Below are 20,692 nucleotides of genomic sequence, written 5' to 3' on the forward strand. Positions count from 1 at the left end.
TTCACTTTTGCCACAGACCTCATTGGCAGCAGAGAATTGAACGTATCTCTGCTGGTCAGCTGAGGTGTTACTGAATAAATAAATGAGAGCCCGACCAATTAATCAGCCAGCCGATAACATCGACCGATATTAGCATACCATGTAACTATCAGCTCGTTTTTTCTGCACCAATATCACTTTATTTATTCACCAATGAATTAGCATTTCATTTTAGTTTCATTGGTTTAAACTAGCACTTCTCTTTCTGGCTGTCACCAGCAGAGGGCGCTATATGGATCACAACAAGCATCATCACCGTCCAGAGGGGCATGGGGTGATGTGCAGTTACATTCCAGTTAGGTGGCCATCTTGTCTTCATGATATTTCTTTTCCACAAACCTTTGATAACTGCATTTGAGGGATCAACGCAATATGAGCGTATATCTATCTCTATCTCTAAGAAAGATATCGGCCGATATATCGATATCAAATTTTTTTCCTCCGTAATATCGTTATCTGCCCCAAAACTCGGTCTGGCCCTAAAATGAATGAAAATGAAGTGCCCATGTAAGTTGTAACAAACAACCAATGATTTCCCTACTGTAATATTTTGAAAAAGAAAAATCCTTCTTCCCTCGTGTAGTGATTTACACATTGTTTTTTTTGTACACTTAAAATTTTTTTTGCTTTTATATGAAACTTTTTATGTTGTACGACTTTACAAAAACTGTTTTAAAGGGGGCTGGCTTTTTATTTCACAAATGTGTCTTTGGATTGGCTCATTAAGTTTAGTTTAATCCTTTATAGAGTTGAGAATGTATGGTAAAGTAAACTAAATAGAAATGAGTTGTAAACTGAGCAAATTGGATCTAAAATGTCTTTACATTTAAATGTTGATATTTTTCTGATTTTTTTACTCCTGACCTCAGTATTTCTACAGCAAATGGCATCATGAACAAATTGCTCCTAGCACAAAACAGCCCAGAAGAGTTGAGCATTTCAGCCTCAAATAGACATCCTCATCCATGACTGTGCAATCTAAAACACGGGAGGTCAATTTGCCAAGTAGTCCCGTGTTCTGCAGCACTATAATCTGGTACACATCAGCTCAAATTACGCATTTGTTTATTGTACCTGTTTTCACCACGAGTGTAGGCCCGCCCACTGAGACTACCCCAACCAATGAGCTCAGCCCTGCCTCAGAGGAGTGAGCTGTATATCTAAAACTCCAGTCTGCCTATTCATTGTACTGAATCAGCGGCCATGCGCAAATGGATTCAGAGGAGGGATGTGCTGTGTAGGCTGGAGTCTACATAAGCTCTCTGTCTGTGGGACTGCACACACAACGCCGAGTGCAAATCACAGCTACAGCTGGAGCTTTACTTCTACTTGATTTTTATCCAGGCGCACTGATTTTTTTGGGGGAAAACATCAATCAAGATTGTCTGACGGGTACCTTGGAATCCTTCCAACCCATCCTCCTGATATTATTATTACTGACGGATGCAGACAGCAACAGCGATGCGGCGGCTCTGCTGTTAGCTCGTTGGACTTCTTTTTTCTCTCTTTTTTTTTTGCCGGTTTTATCTCCAGGAGCAGGACAATTTAATAATGAAGCTCAAGCCAAACCAGACCAGGACATACGATGGCGAGGGCTTCAAGAAACGAGCAGCATGTCTGTGCTTTAAGAATGAACGTGAGGAAGAGGTAAGAGATTCCGCAGTCTTACGTTATCTTTTAGTGAACCACATAAAATATACATCTGAGTTGAGTTTGACTTTGTGGCCTAGGCTTGTCATCCCCCAGTCATTCATACAACAGATGGATTAATATGGGTAAAAATGACAATGTGCTTTGTTCATGCAAATGAGGTTTGATTTATGACGCAACCTTGTCAGTAAAACGATATTTACACTGATATCTCTTTGTCATAATTACAATGTTTTGGTTTGTGATTCCGTGATATTGCTGCTGTTGATGAGCCTTGGGCAATCCAGTTTAGGCTAGTTTGAGAAGCACGTAGAGACTGAAGAGAAAAGCCTTGTTGTCAAGGTAACTTCTATTGACAACTGGCCATCACCGGTTATGAGTTTCAAAATAAAACTGGCCCCACAAAGACACCCATTCGAATCGGTTGTTAAATTAAAGTAAAGCTCTTATTTTGAAGACGAAAACTGCTTTTCCTGTTAGCTTTTTGCTAGCTTGGAGTACATAACAAGAGGGGGCGAGGTTTTCTGTGGCACGTTTCTTTTAATAGCGGGTTTAACATTGGCTTCTGTCGAGTGAGGAGATACGAATATAGCAGCTAGTCTATGTTACTATTATTGAATGTGTCTATCAAATGTCGCGTCACCACATTTAATACGAAACAAGCAAAGCGTGTCACCACGCAATGGTCATTCATTATCATGCTGCATCCCGCCAGCAGTGAGCGGGCAGCTGCGTAGCTATTAAGTGGATGAGGATTTAAAGGGACCTCTACCAAGTAAATCATTCATATGGTGTGCTCTCTTTTCAGTATACAACACAGTAGAATAACTTGGAAAGGGATTACTGTAAATTCAGTGGCGTTCCTAGCCCATATATATTAAATACATAACAACAACAATGTTGGAATTATGTTAACTTTTTTACGTTGTAGCCTAGCTCAGTAAACTCAACAAAAATAGCTCAAACCACACAAAGAAGAAGAATCGAACAGTAATCCTCAAACAGAAAATGAGCGAACCAAAATAAACAGAAAAAAAAGTATCCAACCTGGTCAAATACTCTTACATGTGGGCACACACACACACACACACACACACACACACACACACACACACACACACACACACACACACACACACACACACACACACACACACACAAACAGAGTCTATGAAAGCCAACAAATGTATACAAAAGTGACCAGCTTTATAAATATCACTATCTTTTGGTTAGACAGTTTTAAACAGACTAGTAATCTAGTTTTGGATTGAGCAAAACTGTCTTTAATTTTTTTTTCAGAAAATCAACACTTGGCAAAATTGGTAATTTAATATGTTGTTTCAAAGGTAGTCACAGCCTAGGGCTATATTTTAAGGACTTTCAGCTGCCTTTTGTGTTACACATGTTATCCTTACATAATATTTATGTCCCACAACTTACTGGGTTCCATGCTGGGTTAATAATAGCCATGATTCCATATTACTGGAAAGCAATATTTATGCCCAAACATCAGGACCCATGTCTCTACCATTTTGTCATATTCTTACAAGTCTAAATTTGGCCTCCTCTTTGAGCTTGGGATAAACAAACTGTTACACAATATAGTGTAAAAGAAGCCCAGTCTGGTGTCTCTAGACTGGCAGAGAGCTCTGCCAAGCTCTCCAGTATTTGGCTGTACAACACACAGATACAAAGCTTTAAACAGAAACACAACACAATATCCACTCACTTATAAATGCATAAATGTTATGTCATCCTTGTGAGTTTTAAGTGTAACCATTAAAAGGTACACTGTGTTTCGTTGCTTATTACTTGTAGTCACAGGAAAGGACAGATGTTGTCACAACAAACGTGTGAAGGTGTGACCACTAACCTCAGGATTTTCAGGCTTTGACTGACATGTCTGCTCATGCAAGATGAATGTGCTTCAAGTAGGAGAAGCAAATCTGGGGCCCTGATTTCAATATTTGGTGCTTACAATGGCAATTTTCTGTCTAAAGACGCGTGAACTATGGGCCATTGTGTAATCAATACTTTCCTTAAACACATGCCTACGCACAGACAATCAGTTCCTAGACACAGGACACCTGGCTGTGGTGAAATGAAAGCCATACACACTGCTGGACTGTTTTGTTTTGGATTGGAGAGGAGAAAGCTGAGCTCTGGGTGTACACTATGACAGCATTGTAAACTCCCAACAGGGGAAAATAAGAATCTGACAGAGGCTCAGGGGTAGATGAGTAGTTCACCTAAGTTTGACAGCATATTTTCTTTGCTTGGTGCTCACCTGCCAAGAGAACCTCTTAAAATGTTTTACATTGTGCTGTGAGGAGTTGTAGTTATTCTTATTTCATTCATAAATATAATTACATTGTTGTATTGTCATTTGATGTTAAGCTCTCAGGGTAGCTGCTAAATCTTGAGCACAACTTTCTCACCTGATTACTGTGGGGGGGGGGGGGGGGGGGGGAGCTGCTATAATGACTTTTCTCATCAGTACATTAAGTGACTTTGCCATATTATTAAACATGACAACTCATTTATTTTACAAAATCTGCACATTTTAACATTCTGAAAACTTAAAAAAATATGCAATACATGAAAGTAAATAAGTAAAACATGTAAAAAATATTACAATTATATATATAATAAATAAATGAACTATGTTTTGAGGTAGTAGTGAGGCCCTCTGGTGGCCAAAATATACCACAAACACTTTGAAACATATACTACACATGACAAAGACCTAAAACGAGCGCAACATGGCAGCAAGCACTGTCATTGTTTGATCTCGATTATCTTGTTTTCATGATCGTGGGAAGACAAAATTATAATTGAAATTGAAACTTGATTCATTGCCCAGCCATTGATTTGTGTGTTTTTTTTAAATTAGGGGCAAAAACCAAAACCAAACTGTATATCATTATTACCGTGTTTTGTGGTGTAGGGTTATTTTAATACCACAAGTTCATGAGCTGGAATTTCTCTGGCTGACTTGCAGTGCGCTCCATGTTTATCAGAGTGTAACCCAGAGGCTACATATTGAAGGCACTGCAGCAGGTTGTAAATAATGATGTACTGGAAATGGGAGGAGGCGGTTATCAGTTTAGTGGATCCTCTATGATAAAGTCAGAAATGTGGGAGTTTGGACTCTCTCTTTGGCTCTGTGTTCACTCTTTACCACTCCTCTCTTATTTGTTGATACCTGAGTAATGCAGACACTGTATTACTGTCTTAGCACTATTGATTCCACCCCATCATTCTCTCCTCCCAGCACCTGGCCTGACCTGGCATTTGGGGCCTTCTTTATTTGACAGCTACAGACGTTGCTCCTTTGGGAGGAGGAGGAGGTGTTAATGTCCTCCAGAATATCCCTGCCTGCTGTCCCTGTTTGAGACCATGCCAGAGAATTCTCTGTCAGAGCCTGTGTTTTACCACCAGTGCCACTTTTGACAGCTTAGGTTAAGAAAATGAGTTAAGAATGTAAACAACTAGCCGGTTATAATATATATATATATATATATATATATATACATCTTTGCTGATTTTGAAAAAGAGATGACACCACACAGGTCTGACAGATGAAGGTCTACATGTTTAGTTTGCTCAAGAATTTACCCAACTCCCTTTTCACACTAGCCCCCCCCCCCCCCCCCCCCCCCCCCCCCCCCCCCCCCCCCCCCAAGTGGTGTGAGTTGCAAAACAGTAAAATGTCACTGGGAAAAACTTGTTTCACTGTGGGAGGGGAATCTCCTCCACCCTGCCTGTTCCCAATATAAGTGGGTTTTCTGTGCTTAGAGTTCACCTGTCAGCTGACCCTTGACCTTTCTGTCACGCTGGTGCGAGTTATTTTGCTTCTCGGCAAAGCTGCTTTTTCTGATTGTCCAAAGTTGAAGGGATAGCTCAGGAAGATTAAAGATTTGTTTTTAAATGATGTGTTGGGCTTTAATGTCACTACCTACGCAATGATATGCAAAAATAATTTATGCACGGATTAAGTCAAGACTAAAAGTAATAACTACAAGTGTGCACAGCTGAAAGTATTAATATGATTGATCATAAATTAATAAATAAAGTAATATTGATAGTTAGAGGAAATGGTTTAATCTGTTATAGTAAGCTAAAGGCTTACCAAGGCGCATGTGTAAAGTATTGATATACAGTAAGAGCGAGGTCATTGATAAGGTTTTAGAGTTAGCTAAAAGAGTAAGTGATAGTTGCTTTAGGCTGAAATAATGGACCAGCACTTGATAGTTGTTGACAGTTTGCTGGCGATATGGATACAAGCTTCATAATAAGCTAACAGCAAAGTGTTAAGAACTAATAGTTAGCTTAAGCTAATGAACAATTTTTTTTGCTATTTAGCGCAATGCTAACTTTAATGAATGAATGGTAAATAGTGTTAAATAATATCCAATTTAAAGTCGCACTACGTAGATTTGAAAGTGACATTTGAAAGTTGGAGAAGTAAAACAATGATGTGCTATATTTCTGAACTAAAAACACAAACTTTATTCAAAGGAAAAACTACATGGGTGCACCTTTAAATTAATTTCAACATCAAACATTTGTAACTTGACGTCGTGTCAAACGGTTCATCAGACAAAGTTGAAAGAGTTTAGATATGTTTTCAGTCATCACAACACAAACATAAAATACTTCAATTTTTTGGTCATTTGCTAAATTTCCAAAACTTTTTCAATTGACTTTGTGGAAAGTGAGATGAAAGGAAGCTTCCAGGTTTGAGTTTGTTTGATGACAAACATCTTTCCTGTAAGAATGTAATTTTACCAAACACCAAACCCCTGCCACTCCCTCTTCTGAACATGTTGCTGTATTCCTCTCATAAGCACATGTGAAGCAACAAATTCTTAATTACATACAGTTTGTAATATGTGGATTCAGTGCTCTACATTCCTGAATCCATTGAAGCAAACCTAAATGCAGCCTGTGTATTCTGAGGCGTTCCTCTATAGCACAGCAACCAAAAGATAAAAATGGAACAACCAGAGCAAAAATCTGCTATGTCCTCACTGTCCCGGAAGCTCTGTGGCTTTTGTTTTGTATACATCTCATGCTGTCGGCTTAGGACACATTGACACCAGTGATCTCCTTTTAAGCCTCACTGGCTGCAGCTTAACACAAAGGCACACACGTTCAGACAGTGATGGTCTGACTGCAGTTCTCTAAAACATCCAACGCATCAAAAAAAACCTCAAAGAAATAAATGAGATCTTTAATTTTGTCTGCCACTGAAAAAGCCTGCATGGAAGTACATGATGTCACAAGACCATGTGAAGTGACTTAATGCAGATAACAGTCAAATGAAGGAGTTGAATAATTAAACATAAGCTGTCAGACAAATATCCTGTAAAACATCTAACATACTGAAGCATCCAAAGGTGAACGACCTCTTTCTCAGATCAAGGGTTCACACTCAGTTTGCTTAAGATCACCTCATTGACAAAGGTCAGCCTGTTCATCAAAGAGCTCACTCAAGCAGGTTACGAGCTTCAACTTTGCACTTTTTTTTTTTTACATTTTGCAATCCACTGAAAAAGTGTAATTTTCTGCGACAGCACTTCCTGTAACCTTTTGTGTTGTCCCTGTGTAGTGTAGTTTTCGTAGTAGTCTTTTCTTTATCTGCTTACTTGACATGCATCCTGTACTATATAGCTGTTCACATTGCACCCCCCCTCACCTATATCTGTCTGGGAAGAAGCAGGTGGCTCAGCTGAGTGAACGTGACACGTGAGAAAGACAATGCCCTCAGCATGTGCCGACCATAAAATGCCATAATCCCATTAGAGAGCGTAAGGGAAGATATAGGAAAGGCAAGTTAGGATTAAGTGACAGACTGACTCCTCTGGCAGATTAGTGGACATGGAGATCAGATGGTTGGCAGCAGTGATGTCACCATATGTTGAACTGTTAAACATGCAGAACGGTCCATCACAACACTTGATCATCATTAGGTTTCTGTATGTGTTAATGCTCACAGCAGGTGTGCATATGTCTGTTGTGGTTGCTATATAGATACTGCGGACACAGGCACATCCGATCCACGTGTATCAGACTTCACTGCAACTGTAGTGTAATTCAAGCGACACAGGCCGCTCAGGGAGCGCTGACAAGAGTCCAGTGGCTCATGCTTGGTTAACGTTCATTGTTTGCTGGGATCAGGTTGTTTTAACTCCGCCTTTGATTAAGCTTCATCACAATGCTGAAGAATCCCCCCCAAAAGTTATTTTTGGAAAGTAGATAAATACCCTGCAAAACACAACTCATTCAAAAAAATGAGGAGAATTTTCCTCCATTTAAAAAAAAAAAAAAAAAAAGAAATAAAAATACGACTGGACGCTGTTGCCCAGTTTTACTTATTACGCTTATTTTCTTTTTACAAATATGGATCATTCTATTTGTAGCAAATATATCAGATTAAAATACTTTGAGCCTTCAGGGCTGTGTTGGATTTAAAATCTGTTAGCAACAACGCAGAATAAATAGCAGCAGCAGCAGCATCATCAATCATATCATGTCCCTGAGACCCGAGTCAAAAGGGTCAAGAGCCGAGTCTCATGTTGAGTCCTCCGTTTCTGTCTTTAAGTCTGTAAGAAATGGACATGCTTTAAACCTTGCATTTTAATTTCCAGGTGTTGCTGGTTAGCAGCAGCAGGCACCCAGACCAGTGGATCGTTCCCGGAGGAGGGATGGAGCCAGAAGAGGAGCCGTGTGGAGCCGCAGTGCGAGAGGTGTTTGAGGAGGTGAGTAAACCAAAGAACTCATCTTGTTTTTATTAATATCACATGAACCTAATCTCAACTCCAAGGCAAGCTGCATGAGATATGAATGCTTGAACATAGCATATTTGCAGCGATTCATTCAGCTTGATTAAAAAAAAAAGTCCTAAATACAACCTCTCTAGGGTATTATACAAAGAAAGCATCTGACATTTTATCATAAGAATGCTTATATAATATCCATGTTGTCTTGTGATTGACTGGCAACTAATCCAGGGTGTACCCGGCCTCTCGCCCAATGGTGGCTTGGATTGGCCTCAGCCCCCGCCCTGAAACCCCAAACGGGACATGTGGTATAGATACTGGATGGATTGATATCTAAGTTGCATACATTTTGCAACAAATATTGAATACTATTCAAAGACGTTGTAAAAAAAAAAGTAATTTTCATGTTTAGACCACTTCCAGCCACTTCCAGCCACTTCCACGGCTTAGCCAATCACATTTTGATTGACACCTCCCTGGCTCTGCACACAGCACATCTGACAGTCTGTGTTGTGCAGATCTGAACAGTGTATCACCTCAGACAGAATCAGAGGACACTTGAAAATATTAGTTTCACTTTGCCACTGAGTGGTAAGTTACATGTTCTATCCATATCGCAGCAGTTAGCATAAGCAAGCAACGTTAGCTCGGATGCGCAGCTTGTTTTTTAAATGATGGCTGTGTACGGGCATACTGGGGCCTTGCAGAAATGAACTCCATTTGGCTTTTCAACGGCAGTCCACATTCAACACTCACGGCCTGCAAAAGTCATATGTGGGTTTTTTTAATGCATGGTGTAGACTGCTTTGTCACTCTGATTGGTTTGCAGACTGTTGTGTGCAATTAATTTTTTTTTTTTTTTTAACCATTATCTGAACATAATCACACGCAATTCTATCCCAATACCAGAAAGGTTTTCACAGGGACGACGGCGGCCTAGTGGTTAGTGCGCGTGCCCCATGTATGGAGGCTATTGTCCTCCAAGTGGACGGGCCGGGCCAGGATTGAATCCGACCTGTGGCTCCTTTCCTGCATGTCTCTCTCTCTCTCTCTCTCTCTCTCTCTCTCTCATAAGAAGAATGAAGTAATGAAGTAATATATTTAAAATGTGGATTAGAACAAACTTGTAACACATTCAGATGCTCACTATGTACTGAAGACCTGAAATAACATATTCACACGGCTGTCTATATTCAAAGTCAAAATGATCATAGTAACAATTTGAACTCGAGTGCACCAAAACACATTTACTGTTAAATATATTCTCCATACATTGCATTCTCAAACTTGAGTTTCAAACTTGTGATACAATTGCTTAAAAGGACACTCCCAATTGGCTATTTCAGTTTTGCTTATACAAATATCGATAATGTAAGTAAATTAGTAAATTAATAATAAGTTAAAAAATACTCCTGTGATATAAATGTTCTGGGTTGGTGTTTGCTCAAAGGTCAGTCATGATGACATACATCTGCTTGGATAAGAGTAGGTCGTTCCAGTTATTATACTTATTCTTAGAAATCCTGTAAAATGTCACCAGTTCATGTGGGTGCATCATCAAGGCTAAACAACTCTCACATCATTATTCATTTCCTGTAAAAAAGAGGTGGAATAACTAGAAGTGGAGTTCTTGGGTCCAAACAGTTGTCTGCATGCTCTGGGCGAGATTCCTTCAGGGCCATGGTGTCGGTAGCTGGGTGTCTGAGGTGTCTGCTGGTATCCCAGAGGTCCCACTCAGAGCCACGTCAGAGGTCTAAACTTGGCGGCTGGCTGGATTCCTTTGCATTCTCACATCGTGCAGTCCGTCCTGCTGGACACATCAGCGGGACAGAGTGACACTTGTGAAGTATGCTGAGCAGGGGCACTAGAGAAGGGGAAAGGACACATGTCATATGTCTTTACAAGTAATTTGATTCATGTAAAGTGCATCTGAATTCATAAAGCAACTGTTAAGTGTTATGAACGAGACAATCTGACATTTCTTTTATAAAACGCTCTCAGGATTCATACCAGGTTTTTTTTCTTTGCCCCTTACTAAGAAAAGCTATTACAAGAATCACAGTAGGGCCAGCTACAATGATGTCCTTTAGTCCTTCCCTGAAGACCTTATACCATCCATTATCTTATCCAGAAACCATTAAATAGTTAAGAGAAACTGAACAAGCCACAAAGCTACACAGAGAAAAAATCAACTCAACTTCTGTCTGAACATGTTTTTTAATATCAAAACCGAGCCTGCCAGATTAATGTATTGCTTAGTGCGTGGAGTGCGGGCCTGATATTCTTGAAAATCTTAAAAATGGGACGCTGATGGCCTTGCGGTTAGGTCGCGCCCCCTGTGAGAAGGCTACATGTGGCTCCTTTTCTGCATGCCATGACACACTCCTGATTTCCTACTGTATCCACTGTCCTATCGAAATGAAGGAAAAAAGCCCCAAAATAAATATTTATAAAAAGAAAGAAACAAAAATGTTGAAAAATTATATGATTCCCTTTATTTAAAAATAATATAATCTTTGGTTTCACCTCTACTTTTCTACATTTTTTTTTCATCCTTTATTCATCTGTCTGAGGCCACAGGTACTTGTACAAATAGTTGTAAAAAAAAAAAAAAGTATATTAAACATACTGTATGTCTCTTTTATTTTTCCCAGGCCGGTGTAAAGGGCAAGCTAGGACGTCTACTCGGTGTATTTGAGGTAAGATTTTAATGGCTGTCAACTAAACCTATCCATATACACAGAACGCTTAGACAAAAGATTAGGAAATGATTCCTTTTGTGTCACATTTTGGTGTTTTGTGTTATTTGATATTTAGTGTTCTTTCCGTTCTGCTCCTTGAAGCAAAACCAGGATCGGAAGCACCGGACATACGTGTACGTGTTGACCGTCACAGAAACACTGGAGGCCTGGGAAGACTCGGTCAACATAGGTAATGTCCCCCCCTCACCTTCTCATCAATGTTTGCAGATGCTATAGGTAGCTCACGTTTCTCAACACGACATATCTTTTGATATATATATGAAGGCTAATGTACTGCAGGGATACTATATGGGCATTGAGCTCTGCAGTGACAACAGGTAACCATAAATCTGTTAGCCTCTGTTGTTAGCAGCAGTGGTTCTTAGCATCTGTTGTTAGCAGCAGTGGTTCTTAGCCTCTGTTGTTAGCAGCAGTGGTTCTTAGCATCTGTTGTTAGCAGCAGTGGTTCTTAGCCTCTGTTGTTAGCAGCAGTGGTTCTTAGCTGGTGTATATTACAGGTGTCAGAAGGCTGCACACCAGTATTCTGCCTTCCTTTATGTTCTCTGTGGAGAGCTTCTTCTACCTGATGTAGCACTCGACATTCACACTTCAAATCTGAAATCTATTTTTTTTTTAATGCATGTCCTGTTTCATGTGCATAAGAATGTATTTCTGTCTTTGTATCCTCGTTAGCCAGACGAGAAATGTACGCAGGACAGAATTGAAATGCACATTGCCTGTTGTGGTACCTTGCTGTTACCACACAGTACTAAAGTGCTGCATCACATTGTACTTCCTGATGTCAGTCAGAAAAGAGAAATATGTCTTCCTTTGATAAATAAAAAGAATTGCAGCAATGAAATCTTATGACCTCCTTGGAGGCTTTTTTTTTTTTCAAGATTTTTATTTGTCACATGCTCATACTCATTTTTGTTTCTAAAGCTGTAGAAAAAAAGCCATGAGGTATAAAGTAGGGACAATTTTTGTGTTTTATGTCTATTTAAATTTTTTTTTAGATTAACACAAGACACACCATGTTTGGATTATTTCTAACTATAATGTGGTATAATAATACCACATTATAGTTTAGGATTTAAGGGAAACAAATAAAGAAAAGGTCCCTCTTCATTCATGCATGCTGCTCTGTCTCCCCCTGCAGGCCGTAAGCGGGAGTGGTTCACAGTGGACGAGGCCATCAAAGTGCTGCAGAGCCACAAACCCGTCCACGCAGAGTACCTCCGGAGGCTCCAGCTCAGCTGCTCCCCAACCAACGGAAACTCTATTCTCCCGAGCCCCCCACCCAATGACAACTACCCTCATTACAGTGCTACAGCTACCACCGCCTCCACGGGCAGCGTGTTGGGTACATCCTGCAGATAGGACTGCACCTAAAAACCTTGAGTCCCGTCCCCCTCGGACAGCTCACTGAAAGTCTGTACAGTCTGCATGAATCTAATGACTTTGAGTTACAGCTCTCCTGGTTCTATCATTTCTTCTTTTAGCTGCAGGACAGACCAAAGCTGTCGCCAGAACTGTTCAGACTGATGCGATGGAGCTGAAGAAATCTCTGACAGGAAAAGCTGTGGAAATAATACATATCTCAAAAAAGACGTTTAGTTTTCTTTTGCTGGCAGAGCAGCAGAGCGATGAGCCTGAAGCTTGAGAAGACGATGCTACAGCCGTATCTGCTGGTGAATTACTCCATGAAAGAATGCCTTACAATAACTCTGTATGAATGTTATGTTTCAGCTTTTTTATTTCACTGACGGTCATTTTTTTATTTAATTTTTTAACACAATGGATATGCTTTCCAGTCAATAAAAGAGTAATTGACACCAAAGCACATCCACATGGGGAATGTTTCCAGACTTTATAATACCATTGTCTCTATCCCATGATGATAACAGCAGATTTCATATAATATAATGCAGGGCAAGTTTAAAAAAAGGACAATTCAATTTGAATGTGCACCCTCACTTATTAGTGCTAATCAACAAAAATTGATTGCTGTGAGGAGTTTAGTGCTGGTTATGAAAGAGAGTGTCAATAAAATTGAAGCTCCCTCAAAGACTACAAAAGCAAACCAGGGCATTTGGATGACGATTGATTGGACAAAGTGCACGCTGCAGAAACCGCCTTTTTTGTTTTGTTAATATTCCACGGCAAAGTGAAACATTTGACAGTTTGAATAAAGCAGGGTGAATCTTTTTATAGACGCACTACTTACACATATACAGGACACAAATTAGCATTGGGATGAAATGTACAGCTTTGTCCACAGGGGGCGCCAACATGGCCACAACAAATTGAAACCTTTTCTTTTTAAATAAATTTAGCAAAATACCATCACAGTAATGGATTTAAAGTCTAAACTGCAGGCTCGAAGGTCATAGACTCTAAGATATCTCACAGGTTGTGAGTGAGTTGATACCTCAGTCAACTTAAAACTGGATCCAAGTTGAGACACTTTTTGTTATCCTTCGACACGACATCACTGTGTTTATAGTCTAACCTTACGAGTCCACTAACCATGACCGTTTCAGACAAATCGGTCTGTTGTCCATTTGGAGCCTCATGCCGTTGGCACCTTTTTCTTCAGTGCGGGTTGTTTCCCAGGCCGTCGAAGTGAAATAATTTAACAGTGATTCTTATATCTGCTGCTAAGGTCAGTTGAGTTCATCTCAACACCAGTACTCCCCCCCCCTGTATTTTCAGTGACTGTTCTACAAAATGACTAGTAAGCAGTTTTTTCATCTCATGGTGCTGCTTGATCAAAGCGACCCAATGTCCACTACTGTATCATAGTTATTTCCACTCAAACAAGAAGACTCATCTCAGGCTGCTCCCCCCACCTTTGTTTTGTTGTAAAGCCTATAAAAAGTGCCCAGCATAGTTTCTGATTGTTCATTAATCCACTTATTTCTGCTCTTCCTGCTGCCTCAAAGTCTGAGGAGTCACATATCTCAGTATTTATACTGCTCTGTTTTGTTTCTGGTTGAAGCAGAAACAAACAGTTTTGGGGGCATAATGGGGCCTTTAGCTTCCACATCCACATCTCTGGTCCTCCCTGTATTATCTCTCATGCGTCTCCAACTATACACGGAAACCCAAAGAGAAATGGCTCAAATCCAATTTGCAGTTCAAATGTCACATATCATATATATATATATTGTTCTTTTGCTGTTCCCACTGAAAAGAGACACTCACTCCTGTGTTGACCGCTGAATGATGACGAGTAACAACACAGAGATTTGTAAATCGCTTTGAAGAGCAACATTGTGTTTTTATCTTGAATGGACATGTACATTTTCTCTCAATATTTTCTATATTTTCTAACGATGTATAACTGGCAGGAAAACAATGTATAGAAAACCCACCAAGAACAGTATGTACAGTTTCTTTGTATCAATGACTATGTGCCACAGGTTTAGGATGCTGGTATGGAGTTGGGATTGTCTGTGACCAAGTATAAAGTGGACAGGGTTACATTTAGAATTGAATGTGCTTGTCTATTTACAATGTCCTTTAGAATGAGATGTGAAGTGAGCCAGCACAATATGAGGATTTACAGATTGAATCTTGAAGATTTCAGGAGTGCTTGAAAAATGAAACAAACTAGAGAGCAGCTTGCTATTTTGTGTGTGAAAAACACACGATTGTGTCTTAATGACTGAGGACAAATATTCAAAATTGAGTTTTTATAAGATTTCAGGAGGAAAAAATTCAGTTTTTTGGAAAACAAAGCAGGATGATAATGCTCAGAGGGGTGGAAGCTTTAGTTTGAATCTTTCACACATGTTATTGTTTCTTACAGATGTTTTGTAGGATTAAAAACACACATCTCCCCTTCTTACACACGTGGCTAATCGTAGCTCTTAAACTCTGATCTCTGTAAACTGCCTCACTACTAAGTCCATTCTGCAGATACATAAACTCTGGCACACTATTTCAGCCATCACACACTATCATCCTTGTTTGAGGGTCAAAGAAGGGACTCCCACCACCTTAAGCCTCCATGTGTATACGTGTGTATTATCGGTCAATGAATGTGAAAATGATGTGCCAAATTTCAAAACGTGCGAGTGTTCAGGTGGGAATTTAACATGATAGAGATTTTTAGACCAACTGTCATTTTAGACTAAAGTCATTTTAAATGTGAAAAGTTTTTAGGTATTATATCATGATAATAATAATTATTCTTAATCACCTTATGCTTTATACGTTACAATGATTTTAAAATCCACTCAAATCCAAATAACATCAATGAAACTTTAACCCGTTAATGTTGAGTATCATAAAACACCTCCTCCTTCCACTTGTTGGATCCTATGTTTGAGTCTCTGTCGATCTGTGAATGCTCCTTTTACAGAGAAATCATGACCGCAGGGATACAAACCATCAAATGAAATCTATGTGCTCAGGTACAACAAAAAAAGAATCCACCAAATGAGCGCTGTGACATGAATTAAAGACGGCATGATTGTTTGCTAAACACAATTTTAATGTTGCATGGATGTATCCAGTGCAAACGATTTGTCACCATTTTTGTCATGAATATTATGCACAGAAACTTTAAATGTGAAAACCCGGACTGGAAAGATTGTTTTTGGGAGAAGATTGCATTAAAGGGGAAAACCGTATATCATACCTGTGGTTGAATTTATTTTAATCTACAGTATACACAGTGTAAATGTACTAATACTCTTTAAATCTGCAGGGTAAAACCGGAGCTGCTTCCCACCCTGACTCTCTATTCTCAGCAGCGATTAGCATCTCTTGTGTTCCTTGTTTATTGGCTGACATTTTTGGGTTAGTGTATTAGATGACACACCTTCAGGACAGCTTAACCCATTGGTCTTAAAGTAATACTAGAATTGGCAACTCCTTAAGCTACCATCATGGCTGTTGCAGCCATCGCTACCACACTCTCTTTTCCACCTCCAAGCTGAAGCAAACTGATTTAAAGCCCTTGAGCACCACCCATAGACAATCATCAGTCAGTAACCTTGTTGGGATGTTCTGTTTTTTAAGTATACTATAGAAGTTCACTCAAAAAGCACAAACGTGTCACAAACAGTCACAAAAGTATTTCAGGTAAATGATTTTAGGGGAGATATTTATCAAGTTTAAAAAGACATCAGGTGTATTATTGTTGCCACAACGCCCCCTGGGGGTTAAATGGCGTGACATCTCTGTCTTAAAACAACTTACTACATACTGTACTCTAACCACCACTGGAACAAGTTCCCATCGTAAATCAACCCGACCTGCTTTGGATTACATGAGTAACGGTTTACCCACCAAGCTAAAGAGAAGGCAAGCTACTACCAACTATTTCACAATATGAGGCAATGACATCACATAAAACATTTCGTTTTTAAAACCTTTAAACACTTTTATTTTTTTAAATTTTGAACATAAATATAGAAAATATAGAATAGTGTACATCTAAATTGAATGCAACACTGCAAATGATCAGTGTGAATATGACTTTCCTAAGGCTGATGGTAAGTGAGTTATGAGCCTTGAACACTTAATGACTTACACCACATGGTGGCGCTATAGTATACTTTATGAGTATTGTATAATAAGTAACCATATGGCCAAGTTTGAATACTTTAGCATTAGCTTTCAAGAATTGCTCCAATTGATTTTTAATATTTAGTTAAATCCTGGTTGTATATATTCTCATTCTTAGTTTTGATATTTTCAGTGCTTATTTACTTTGTATTTAATATTATATTGTGTTTATTTGCTAATATTGTGTGTTGGATAACCTGCTGCTGTAACGCCACAATTTCCCAGTTTGGGATCAATAAAGTAATTCTATTCTAAAGAAAAGTCAAAGCGCTCGCAGCACACATGAACAGGGGTCTGCATTGTCGGTGAGTAACTTTTGCGTTTTCTCGGGAATTGAACCCAGTATGTGTGAGTTTGGTCATCACCTGATGACAACTCTTGTTTTTTGCCATTAAACTTTCAGCGCTTCAAATGTGCAAATATTGATCATAAATGTATTTAATTTATTATTTGTTTTTCTGGGGACTGTTGACATATTTGATGAAGTTTGATCTAACATTAAGAAAATGTTTGGCCTACAGTACTGATTACAGCAAAACGTTTGCTGTCGCTACCGGCACACCATTTAACAGATCTTAACCAAAGTGGATATGTGTGATGTGGAGTATCTAAACAATCAATGTACCAATTTTGGTATGATTTCGGTAAAGGCTTAATGAGTTACAGTAGATACGCTTTGCTAATTGTATTTCCCTAAGGCCTGAGCGAGTTAACTGACCACATGGTGGCGCTAGGCTACAGCTGTCATCTTTTAAGCATGTTACCATGAGGAAAGTTTTTAAGCTATCAGCTTCCAAAAACTGCTCCCTAGGATTCCATTATCATTTTTAAGAGTTAGAAAGAAACAGGCCAAGAATCTGCCAGCAGCAATGTGTCAGCAGAACAGAGAAGTGAACTTTAGTCAAATAAAAGTTCACTGTCATAAATGTACAGTCATTATTGTTTGCACTGTTTATAACTATAAACTCAACAAGGTCTGACACCAGCTAGAGTCCCTGGAAAGACAAGCCCACCCCCTTGAGTCTCGCTGCGGTTTCCTTTTACAACTGAAGCCAAAAAGAGGGTGTTGCTGTGGTCCTGTGAGGAAAACAGATCAAGTACACTTACTAATCACCAAGTGAGCAGAGATCCATCAAATCATATGTCCAAAATAGAGCATTAACAATCATTTGAAGAATCCAACCATCTCGTCTTTGAATTATTCCAAGTGTCATGGTTTTGCAAAACCAAAATAAACATGCACAAGAAATGCAAAGTGGTCATGAATAGAAATAAATGTTCAGATGGTTAATGCATTCAAACCCTTACAGAAGTTACATTTAAAGTAATATCAGCAAACTTTAAACTAAATCCCCATCCTTCTATGACTCCCCTCTACCTTGTCCCCAAGCGGCAACCTCCGGTCTTGAAAAATTAAGCCGATGCCAAAATCCTGCAGTTAGTCAAAGTGTCCGCTTGAGGCCAGCTCCAGGAACACCAGAGGTCACATACACACAACAGGAATAAATGCCGTTTTTACAGCCTGTTACAAAAAATAATGAGATCTGATTGGTTATTTTCTTCATGGGCACACACTGCACGGGGAGTTCATTTTTAAAAAAATAGCTCCGTTTTGATTTTTAGAACGATAGTCTACATGTTATCCACTTAATATTTAATGGTTAGAACATTTTCGCATGTCAAGAACAACATTTTTGACAGCAGCCTCAACAGAAACCTATCCTTTTGAGCAACCTTTGAATTGACCAAATCGTAGTTTGATCAGTCTTCTTCAGCCAGCTGTAGTCGAATGCCTCCTCCCTTTACTGAGCAACAGGATTCCAGACTTCACAAGGACATGTACTTCCAGTTTCTCATGCCTCTTCTCATGTTTCTTTAAGCTCCCTTTAATGTGTGGCACCTTCTATTGGACACAGATCATCATCTGTTATGGAGCATCCTATGCAAAGAGAATTATAACCCAGGCAGTTTGCTTCAACTGGCTCATACAAACCTTCTGCCCGATGATGAAAGTGAGCAGTTTAAGTAGCATGTCTTATTTGACCATTTGAAGTATATGCTCATCATCCACATCCTTATAGCAGATCTCTGTCAGCCTTACAGCAGAGATACGGCCAGCCACAGCAGCTTTTTCCTGTCTTACTGATTCCAGAAGCTTCATTGACTTTGCTCTCAGAGTCAGAGCTCTTGTTGGATTGCTGAAGGAAAATGGTGAAAGAGACGTGCTTCTCATAAAGGAAGCTCTTTATCTCCTCATAGTTTGAACTGTAAGTTTCCTTTTATTTAAAATATGTTGGTGTGCTAAATTATCGGTTTTAATTCATATTAATTCAATGGCATTATTGGTGAAGTTGTATTATTTAAATGCTTAAAGAATGTTTAATGTAAATGTTTTTTGGTAGTTTTGATTATGGTTTAGAAATAATAATGGAAATGGTAAATGGACTTGAGCTTGTATAGATTAATCCTCTGTTCCCCCAGTGTTACCAGATAAACCAGTTTAAATTATAGAAATGAGAGATTAGAATGGAACTCCTTTGTCCTTAATGACAAAACATTGAGTTGGAATGATTTCTTGGACCGGGGTACCCTGCTACAGAAATGATAGTCCTTACTCTCCAGTATTCTTCACTCCTTTATGCAGCAGAATTATATTTACATCCTTTCACAATATATTTCTTGAGTGCTAGTATTACCAAAGCATTAATATTAAAACAATGTTGGTCCATTGTTTTTAAGGTTTAATTTGGCTATAATACCTGTAAACTAGAAGCTGGATTACTGAGCACAAACACATTTGAGTAGCCTAGCTCTAAAGTGTCCTTTAAACGTGTCCTTTGTATAGCGTCAACTCATAACAAGTGTTATCTCGAGACACTTTACAAGAAGCAGGTAAAATACCTTACTTATTGTCTGTTAACATTAAAAAAGAGCAGGTAAAAAGACCTTACTCATTGTTATGTTACAAAAAGCAGGTAAAAGACCTTACTTATTGCTATGTTACAAAAAGCAGGTAAAAGACCTTACTAAGACTAACTTCCGTAGTCTCTGTCTTTTACCTGGCAACTGCTTAGTGGTCAGGTGGCTCTGCTGTTTTATATTTATGCTTTCTAGTGGACTTAAACAAAAACTATAAAAAATGAACATTCATTTCAAAGCTTTAGATTAAGGCTTGACAGAACTATCTGTACTGTTTTTTGGGGGAGCCTGTGTCTGTTTATGCTAATTAGCTGCTTTAGTCACTTAGCCTACTTCTCATAAAACTGAATAGCTTGGTAAATCTGTTGCATATTCCCAAAATCTCTCTAGTTCAAGATGTTTTTTATTAATTGCCATTTTTATATGTTTTGTTCCAATGTAGAAAAAAAAACCTCTTAAGCATCATTAGTTAAAGTCTTTCTATGTGATTTTTCACACTTAAATATAATATAAATCAAGTATATCCTCTGAAAATAACTCTGTGAGTCATGACTGTCTACAAACACCCGAGTCCCACTGTCTGTGATGTTTTCAGAGTTTTCAGAGTCCTATCTTCAGTTTGTTTACATCGTCAGGACGGCCGGCTGACTCCTCCCCTCATGTATAAAAGTTGTTTAATTGAGGGACTAGAGAAAAGAAGAATAACATACTGTACTCACTGCTTAACTGTGTTTCTAGATCACGCTCATTTCAGGTAAATTTACATGCAGTGTGAAGATACGAGCATGATAAAGATCTCTAGCATTAACATGCTAACACAACAATGCAGCTCGAGTTGTTTTGGTTTCATGCTGGTGCTCAAGGGCGACATCTGCTGGATCAAAAAAATCACATATTAAGCCTTTAAATTAAACATTTAAAATGTGAATATTTCGCCTAAAAAGGAACTTAAGACTCAGAATATGAAAAGTAAAAAAA

The 20,692-nt window shown here is 38.9% G+C and overlaps 1 protein-coding gene across 1 annotated transcript; it reads left to right on the plus strand.

Moving 5' to 3' along the window:
* Positions 1-1,225: 1,225 nt before the first annotated feature.
* Positions 1,226-15,855, plus strand: nudt4b (nudix (nucleoside diphosphate linked moiety X)-type motif 4b). Its single transcript, XM_061029413.1, has 6 exons — positions 1,226-1,431; positions 1,573-1,686; positions 8,343-8,453; positions 11,129-11,173; positions 11,318-11,405; positions 12,375-15,855. The coding sequence occupies exons 2-6, from the start codon at positions 1,591-1,593 to the stop codon at positions 12,593-12,595; spliced, it is 561 nt and encodes a 186-aa protein (XP_060885396.1). The 5' UTR covers positions 1,226-1,431; positions 1,573-1,590; the 3' UTR covers positions 12,596-15,855.
* Positions 15,856-20,692: the final 4,837 nt, after the last annotated feature.

Source organism: Labrus mixtus, chromosome 22 (assembly GCF_963584025.1).
Source record: "Labrus mixtus chromosome 22, fLabMix1.1, whole genome shotgun sequence".
In the NCBI taxonomy this organism is placed as follows: Eukaryota; Metazoa; Chordata; class Actinopteri; order Labriformes; family Labridae; genus Labrus; species Labrus mixtus.

Bases quoted from the DNA above. Each gene is read 5' to 3' on its own strand.
- nudt4b (XM_061029413.1), top strand. From the start codon at position 1,591: ATGAAGCTCAAGCCAAACCAGACCAGGACATACGATGGCGAGGGCTTC. The intron at 1,687-8,342 runs GTAAGAGATTCC...TTTAATTTCCAG, and splicing joins AGAATGAACGTGAGGAAGAG to GTGTTGCTGGTTAGCAGCAG. The intron at 11,174-11,317 runs GTAAGATTTTAA...TGCTCCTTGAAG, and splicing joins GTCTACTCGGTGTATTTGAG to CAAAACCAGGATCGGAAGCA.